This window comes from Pan troglodytes, chromosome 6 (genome assembly GCF_028858775.2).
Source record: "Pan troglodytes isolate AG18354 chromosome 6, NHGRI_mPanTro3-v2.0_pri, whole genome shotgun sequence".
NCBI classification, from domain to species: domain Eukaryota; kingdom Metazoa; phylum Chordata; class Mammalia; order Primates; family Hominidae; genus Pan; species Pan troglodytes.
Genome location: NC_072404.2, coordinates 10,878,678 through 10,887,644, shown reverse-complemented (window position 1 = coordinate 10,887,644; position 8,967 = coordinate 10,878,678). Strand labels below are relative to the sequence as shown.

General features: G+C 51.4%; 1 protein-coding gene across 2 annotated transcripts in view; it reads left to right on the top strand.

The window, feature by feature from the left end:
- The first annotated feature begins 437 nt into the window (after window positions 1-437).
- MMD2 (monocyte to macrophage differentiation associated 2) overlaps window positions 438-8,967 on the top strand; it is a 53,098-nt gene continuing 44,568 nt past the window's right edge. Inside the window, exon 1 of one of the 2 annotated variants that reach the window (XM_003318284.4) lies at window positions 438-687. In XM_003318284.4, coding sequence (XP_003318332.1) covers window positions 641-687 — 47 coding nt within the window. In that variant the 5' untranslated portion in view covers window positions 438-640. The remainder of the gene's footprint in view (window positions 688-8,967) is intronic. The other variant, XM_054655449.2, reaches the window with a different exon arrangement.

Sequence of the window (8,967 nt, the reverse complement as noted above, 5' to 3'; positions counted from 1 at the left end):
CACCCCCTGTTCCCACTCCCGTCCCCTTCCCACTCCCCGACTCCCTCAGCCCCGCAACTTTGCATTCCACCCACCTGGCGCCCCCCCTTCCCAATCCTTCCCACTTCCCCCTACTACCACTTCCCGCTCCCCACCCCACCAACCCCCCACCTCCTGGCTTCCAGGGAGGGCACCGGGAAGAGGGGCCGGGGCCAGGGCCGCCCCAGGCCTGGGCGATGGGTGGCTCGCGCGCGCAGCCAGAACCCCCCCGTCCCGCCCCCACTCCTTACGCCCACTTCCTCACCCCCACCTCTCCCACCCCCCATCTCCCCACGACCCTCCTCCACCCCAGCGGAGGCGGCGGGGTCGCGGGAGGGAGGGGGCCGGGCTTAGGCGATTGGCAGCGCGAGCCCGGGAGCCCCCCCCGTGCCCCCGCCCGCCCCGCCCCCGCCACCATCTGCTCGGGATTTGGCGTCTGCGGCTCCGGGCGCCTCCAGCTCCGGCTCGGGCTCCGGCTCCGGCTCCGGCTCCGGGCGCCGACCAGGTCCCCTTGGCCCCCGCCGCGCGCCGTCCAACCTGCTGCTGCGGCCGCCGCGCCCCCCAGGCTCTGCCAGCTACCCGCGCTCTGAGCCCGGGGCCAGATTCCCATGGAAGCGCCGCGATGTTCGCCCCCCGGCTGCTGGATTTCCAGAAGACGAAATACGCTAGGTGAGCGGCGGCCGCGGAGGTCCGCGGGGAGGGAGGGAGGGGCGCGCGGCGGCGGGGGCCGCGGAGGCCACCTTGGTTCTCGGGCCCCGCCGCCCGGAGCGCTAGAGGGGATCGGCGGACCCCTGACCCCCGCCCGAGAAAACCAGGACCCAGGCAGCCTCGTCTTCTCGCTGGGATGGAGTAACCGGGGCGCCCGCGCCTCCTCGCTAGGTGCCATTGGGCAAGTCGCTTCACTTCTCTGAACCTCATTTCCACGTTTGCAAAACGGGGGTTATGCGAGTCCCCGTGTCCTGGGTCGCCGTGAGGATTAAGCGAGCTGGTCCTTGCAGAGCACTTTGCACAGCGCCTGGAGCCCAGGCCAGCTACGCTCGGGCAGTTACGCTCGGTCTCTCTTGGGCACTCTTGTTCATGGTAAAAGGCGTTGGTACCACCTCTGTCCACCCTTCCAGCAAGTCGGAGGAAAGAGTAAGTGCTCTTTTCAGATGGAGAAACTGAGGCTCGGGGTGCGGTGGGGGGAGGCACCTGTACATCCTGGTCTTTTCATAGTGTGAACTCCGTGGTCCCCTCAGAACCTCAGTCTCTTTTGTAAAATGGTGATTAACAGACATTGTGATATCTGAGTAGAAGTTAGGCTCCTGTTGCTTGGAATTCCAGTGAAGAAGGTGGGCGTGGGGAGGGGGTTTCTCCTTTTACATATCTTTAAGATTTTGTTGGGAGATGTGCTTGCCTGGAAGCTGGCATGAAAAATCCCCTCCTAAAGTTGCTCCTCCGTCCCCAGTGGTCTTCGGCGAGCACAGACCCGTCTGTTGGGAGCAGCCCGCGGGGGCCTCTTTGGAGGGGGCACCAGGCTGTCCTCCAGGTCACCTTTCCCCCTCTGCCACCTGGGGTCCCCTGCCTTCGTGAACAGAGGGGCCTGGTGTGTGCTGAGGCTCCAGTGGGTGATGAGTGGGAGATGGGCTGGCAGTATTCTTCCTACTCACATCAGTGTGGCTTGTTACTTGCAACTGGTTGTTGAGAGTGCCCTGGTGCTCCTGAAGTCTCCACAAGTTCTGGTCATATTGAGCACAGCTTGACAAGAGGAGCTCAGGGCTAGGATGGTGTCCAGGGTAGGGAAGGCTGGCGGACAGGACGGAACCCTTCCTTCCCCCTCAGTCTCACCCTCTGTTTCCCCCTGGGGGACATGATGAGTCTATCTCTCCTAAATGGGGAATCCCACCCGGAGATGTGATGCACTTGGGAAGGACTTGAGGATGAGTTCCTGCGGATTGACTCTGTTGACCAGATTGTGGGACTGGACTGGACTTACTTTTTGTTTTTTCTGAGATGGAGTCTCGCTCTTGTTGCCCAGGCTGGAGTGCAATGGCATGATCTCGGCCCACTGCAACCTCCACCTCCTGGTTTCAAGCGATTCTCCTGCTTCAGCCTTCCGAGTAGCTGGGACTACAGGCACCTGCCACCATGCCCGGCTAATTTTTTGTATTTTTAGTAGAGACGGGGTTTCACCGCGTTAGCCAGGATGGTCTCAATCTCTTGACGTCGTGATCCCCCCACCTCGGCCTCCCAAAGTGCTGGGATTACAGGCATGACCCACCGCCCCCGGCCTTTGTTTTTTTTCTTTGAGACAGGGTTTCGCTCTGTCACCCACACTAAGGCTGGAGTGCAGTGGCACAATCATGGTTCACTACAGCCTCAAATTTCTGGGCTTGAGCGATCCTCCTGCCTCAGCCTCGAGTAGCTGGGATTCCAGGTGTGGACCACGACAATACCCAGATAATTTTTGTATATATATATATACATATTTTTTGAGACAGAGTCTCACTCTGTTGCCGACTCTGGAGTGCGGTGGCGTGATCTCAGCTCACTGCAACCTCCACCTCCCGGGTTCAAGTGATTCACCCGCCTCAGCCTTCCGAGTAACTGGGACTACAGGCGCCTGCCACCAAGCCTGGCTAATTTTTGTATTTTTAATAGAGGCGGGGTCTTGCCATGTTGCCCAAGCTGGTCTTGAACTCCTGGGCTCAAGTGATCCTCTCACCTCGGCCTCCCAAAGTGGGCACTTGGACTTGTAAAGGCTGGCTCCAGGGGATTTTGTGAGACGTAAGTTGGTGGACTGTTCACGGGAAAGAGAGAAACCCTGGGTTTAAGGCTGCCGACGTGGACATGAAGGGAAGGAGCTCTGAAGTCTCAGCAACCAGCCCGGGCCTGTCCCACACCTGCTGTGTGACCTTGGTAGATGTCTCAACCTCTCTTGACCCCAGTGGGTTGATTTGTAAAGTCATGAGAGCTGGTCTAAATGGTCTCTAGATTTGGACACTTGCGCTGGCTGCTCTGGAATTGGAATAGGGATCTGGAGCTGGAGCACGGGCCAGTCTTTCATGCTTGGGCCAATGCAGCTTCTATGGGTGATGGGTCCAGGGAGGAAATGGATCGCATGGATTAGTTCTATTTCTGTTCCCTTCCTCGTTGTGCAGTCTTTACAACTGTACAGTCCACAAATTAGGTCTGTAGTAAAGGCTTGTTGATTAAGTGATTTTTTTTTTTAAAGATAGGATCTACTCTATCACCCAGGCTGGAATGCAGTGGTGTGATCATAGCTCACTGCAGCCTCAAACTCCTAGGCAAACATGATTCTCCTGTCTCAGCCTCCTGAGTAGCTGGGACTACAGGTGTGCACCACCATGCCTGGCTAATTAAAAAAAAAGTATCTGTAAAGATGGGGTCTCACTATGTTGCCCAGGCTGGTCTTGAACGCCTAGGCTCAAGTGATCCTCCTGCCTCAGCCTCCTGAAGTGTTGGGATTACAGGCATGAGCCACTGCACCCAGCTGATTGAATGAATTTAATGGTATAATCCAGGGCTGTCCATGAGTAATATACAAGCCACAGATGTGGCTTTATTTTATTTATTTAGTTTTGAGATGGAGTCTCACTCTGTCACCCAGGCTGGAGTGCAATGGCGCAATCTCTGCTCACTACAACCTCTGCCTCCCAGGTTTAAGCGATTCTCCTGCCTCAGCCTCCCAAGTAGCTGGGACTACAGATGCCCGCAACCACGCCTGGCTAATTTTTGTATTTTTAGTAGAGGTAGGGTTTCACCATATTGGCCAGGCTGGTCTCGAACTCCTGACCTCAAATGATCCACCCACCTTGGCTTTCCAAAGTGCTGGGATTAGAGGAGTGAGCCACCACGCCCGGCCAGCTTTAAATTTTCTAGTAGACACTCAGTTTAATGTGTGCCTAATATTCCATCTTGTTATAAGAAAGTAAAAATAAACAGGTGAAATTATTATAATTTTTAGAATATATTTTAGTTAACTCTTTATATCCAAGGCATTATTATATCAATATACAATGAATATGAACAAATTATTTAGGAGATATTTTACATTTTTTTCCCCACAAGTCTTCATCTAATGTGCATTTTATACTTACAGCCCGTCTGAATTTGGGCTAGTCAATTCCAAGTGCTCAATAACCACATGTAGATTGTGTCTACCGTATTGGTATCTTCTGTGGTGAGAGATGGGTATTCCAAATTAAATTCTGTGTGACATTGTAAAAAATGCTGTCCTTCTTGGAGTCTCTGTTTCTCAGTGGGTGGTAGGCCAGCTAACCCCCTAGGTTCTAACCTAGAGTCTTTGATGTAAGTAACCACCTGGTCACCTGGAATGGCTTTTCTACATCAAGAAACATTCATATCATAAAGCTGTAAGAATGAAGACAGTATGGTGTTGGTGCATGGCTGGGCAAATTGACCAATGGAGCAGAATAAAGAGGCCTGAAATAGATTCATGCATGTAAAGGTGTTTTAAGCTGTGTGTGGTAGCACGTGCCTGTAATCCCAGCTACACCTGAGGCCAAGGCAGGAAGGATCACTTGAGGCCAGGAGATTGAGAACACTCTGGGCAACATAGCAAGATCCCATCTCAACTTTTTAAAAGGCATTTTATTTTTACCAAAGGTGGTGTTGCTGATACACCTAGGCAAGGATGATCTATTGGATAAGTGGTACTGAGACAATTCATTATTCAGATGAGAACAGTGGAACAGGAACCCTACCTCACACCATACAGAAAAGACACTTTTAGAGGGATGAAAGATGTAAACATGAAATAAATAAAAAAGTTGAAAACTTTGAGAATCTATAAAAGAATAACTTTTGAACTTTGGGGTAAGGTTCTGAAGGCACATAAAGTACAAATCATAAAAAAAGATTGATGAACTTGACTACATTAAAAATTAAGTTGCAGCCGGGCAAGGTGGCTTATGCCTGTAATCCCAACATTTTGGGAGGCCGAGGTGGGAGGAGCACCTGAGTCCGGGAGTTCTAGACCAGCTTGGGCAACATGGTGAAACCCCATCTCTACAAAAAATACAAACAATTAGCTGGGCATGGTGAAGTGTGCCTGTAGTCCCAGTTACTCAGGAGGCTAAGGTGGGAGGCTTGCTTGAGCCTGGGGATCGAGGCTGCAAATGAGCTGAGACTGAGCTCCTGCACTCCAGCCTGGGTGACAGAGGGAGACCCCGTCTCAAAAAAAGAAAAAAAAAAATTAAGTTTCTGTTAATCAAAAATGCCATGAAGAAAGTAGAAGACAAGCCACAGTGCAAAGGACATATTTGCAACACCTTTAACCAACAAGTAATTAATATCCAAAATATATAGAGAATAAGAAATAGAAAAAGACAAATAACCAAATAGAAAATGTAAAAGACACGGACAGGGATTTCTTGGAAGAGAACACAGGTGAGCATGTGAAGAACTGCTCCCTCGCAGTGGTAACCAAGACAATGCAAAATGAGATACCACTTTAATATCCAGTGCATGAGAAGCCTAACTGTCTGGGTGCAGTGCCTGTAACCCCAGTGCTTTGGGAGGCTTAGGTGCGAGGATCTCTGGAGGCCAGGAGTTTGAGACCAGCCTCTCCAAAAAGAAAAAAATTAGCTGGGCATGGTTGTGTGCCTGCGGTCCCAGCTACTCAGGAGGCTGAGGTAGGAGGATCCCTTGAGCCCGGGAGTTCAAGGCTGTAGTGAGCTATGATCGTGCCACTGCACTCAAGCCTGGGTGATAGAACAACTCCATCTCCAAAAAATACGATAAAAGGCAAAATGTAAATTTCAGATGAACAACTGTAAAAATTTAAAGTCCAAAGTAGTTCAATAAAACCAAAATATTTTATGAAAATGAGACTGAGGCTGGGTGCGGTGGCTCACGCCTTTAATTCCAGCACTTTGGGAAGCCAAGGCAGGTGGATCACCTGAGGTCAGGAGTTCAAGACCAGCCTGACCAACATGGTGAAACCCTGTCTCTACTAAAAATACAAAAATTAGCCGGGTGTGGTGGCATGCACCTGTAGTCCCAGCTACTCAGGAGGCTGAGGCAGGAGAATTGCTTGAACTTGGGAGGCAGAGGTTGCAGTGAGCCAAGATCTTGCCACTGCACTCCAGCCTGGGTGATAGAGTGAGACTCCATCTTAAAAAAAAAAAAAAAAAGAGACTGAATCACACGAAAATGAAACCACTCAGGCTGAGGGTTCAACGTCCATCTAGTTGCCAGTGTAAAGAATTGGAATCGGGTTTTATACAAGTCATGTGTAGCCCTACATCTGCAGGAGTTCAGGAGTTGTAGGAATGTGTTGATATTGATGGTGTTTCCAGCTGCCATGTGCACCTGTTGGAAGTAGCCAGGCGGTGCTGACCAAGACAATTCCCTGCCCTCCTGGAGCTCACATTCTTCTGTGGGAAGCAGACAACAGATAATAACTATGTGATAACACTTCAGATAGGAATACGTCCAGGTGAGATGGGGAACTGTAGGGATGGAGGAAACAGGGATTAAGATGACTCCCTTGGCTGGGCATGGTGTCTCATGCCTGTAATCCCGGTGGATTATTTGAGGCCAGGAGTTTGAGACCACGCTGACCATTATATCGAGACCATGTCTCTAAAAAACCAACCAAGCAAACAAAAAAACAAACAAAAAACAAAAAAAGGCCAGGTGTGGTGGCTCACGCCTGTAATCCCAACACTTTGGGAGGCTGAAGCAGGCAGATCACTTGAAGCCAGCCTGGCCAGCGTGGTGAACCCCTTCTCTACTAAAAATACAAAAATTAGCCAGGTGTGGTGGTGTGTGTCTGTAATCCCAGCTACTCGGGAGGCTGAGGCAGGAGAATTGCTTGAACCCAGGAGGCGGAGGCTGCGGTGATCCAGGATTGTGCCACTGCACTCTAGCCTTGGCGACAGAGCAAGACTGTGTCTCAAAAAAAAAAAAAAAAAAAAAATCTCATACAGAGCACGCAACCGAGATCCCCACATGTGCAGTTCACAATAGGGTTCATGCTCCTATGAGAATCTGAAAAACAAAAAAAGGATGCCTTCTTGGTAGGACTAACTGTGAGGAAATGCGTGCAGAGTGGTATACAGTAGGTGCCAAATAAACGATGGGCTGATACCAGGCAGTGTTGGGCGGAGGTTAGGGCAGTGGCCGCCCGGCCTATGCCTGGGGGGAGCTGTTCTTTCAGCACCAGCAGGTCTCAGTGTGTTTCTTTCCTCCTTGACCGAAGAGCTGAGTTGACCAATATGCAGGGAGAAATAGGAAGTGAGATTTGCCTGGAAACCCCCACTTCATCAGCAGTGCAGAAATGCATCTTCAGATTCATCCAGGCACAGCCCACCCTTCCAGGCTTGTCCCAAGTCCCGGGCCTTTTAGGATCCTTCAGGAATGAGCAGGGGATGGCCCCACATGTCCTTCAGCTTTGCACACCTCTCCCCAGCCAGACTGCAAGCCGCTCGGAGCAGGAGTGGGCTGGGGCTATTCAAACCCTCTTGTGTTCCCCAAGGGGCCAGCATGGTCTGGCGTGTGGTGGGCGTCCCTGGCTTGTCCACTACCCACAGCTGGTTAGTTGGTTCACTGATGCATTCAAAAACCTTGTTGAGGCCGAGCATGATGGCTCAAGCCTGTAGTCCCAGCACTTTGGGAGGCTGAGCTGGAAGATCACTAGAGCCCAGGAGTTCAAGACCAACCTGGATGACATGGTGAAACCCTATCTCTCCAAAAAAAGGCAAAAAATTAGCTGGGCATGGTAGCACGTACCTGTAGTCCCAGCTACTTGGAAGGCTGTGGCGGGAGGATTGCTTGAGCCCAGGAGTTTCAGACCAGTCTGGGCAACATAGCAAGACCCTGTCTGTACAAAAAATTTAAAAATTAGCCAGTTGTAGTGGCTCATGCCTGTAGTCCCAGCTACTTTGGAGGCTGAGATGGGAGGATCACCTGAGCCTAGGAGATTGAGGTTACAGTGAGCCATGATTGTGCCACTGCATTCCAGCCTGGGTGACAGAGGAAGACCTTGTCTCAGGAGGTGGGGTGGGGAAGAATGAGTAGTGCTAGATGCTGGATGGGCAGAAACCACAGGTGTCCATGACAGGACAGGACAAGCCTCGGAGGTTGCAGCATGTAAGTGGGCTCTTCAGGATGAATAGGAGTTTTCCAGGGTGAGGGAAGGACATTGAAGAATGAGGCCATTGGGGGGTGAAGTGCAGGGACCCAGGGCAGGGTCTGGTGAGGCTGCAACACAGGCTGGGCGTGGAGAGGATACTGAGCCTGGTCCCAACGAGTCCCGAGCACACCCAACCACTGTTCCATGGGCTCTATGGCACCATTAAGGGCTTTTAAACTGAGGGTTTAAAAGCAATTAAACCGTCTGGATTTGGGCTCCAGAGGGAAGAAAATAAAGGGACAGAAGCTACTTTTGAGGCTGCCATCATAGTTATCAAGGGAGTTGCTTTCTTGGGATTCCAAGGATAGGGCTGCAGGCAGGCTGGAGCTGTAGGTGCCTCATGGGGTCGGGGCTGCCCTTCACCTCCTGGACTGTGGGAGTTGCCTGTGGACATCAGGCCCCTAGACCTACAAACCCTTCAGGGCACTCTCTTATGCAATGAGATCAAAATAAGGAAATTTAGGCCGGGCGCTGTGGCTCACGCCTGTAATCCCAGCAATTTGGGAGGCTGAGGCGGGTGGGTCATCTGAGGTCAAGAGTTCAAGATCAGCCTGGCCAAGATGGTGAAACCCTGTCTCTACTAAAAATGCAAAATTAACTGGACATGGTGGTGCATGCCTGTAATCCCAGCTACTTAAGAGGCTGAGGCACGAGAATTGCTTGAATCCGGGAGGCAGAGGGTGCAGTGAGCTGAGATCACGCCACTGCACTCTAGCCTGCTGGGCGACAGAGTGAGACTCCATCTCAGAAAAAAAAAAAAAAGAAAGAAAGAAATTTAGCTTTAAAAA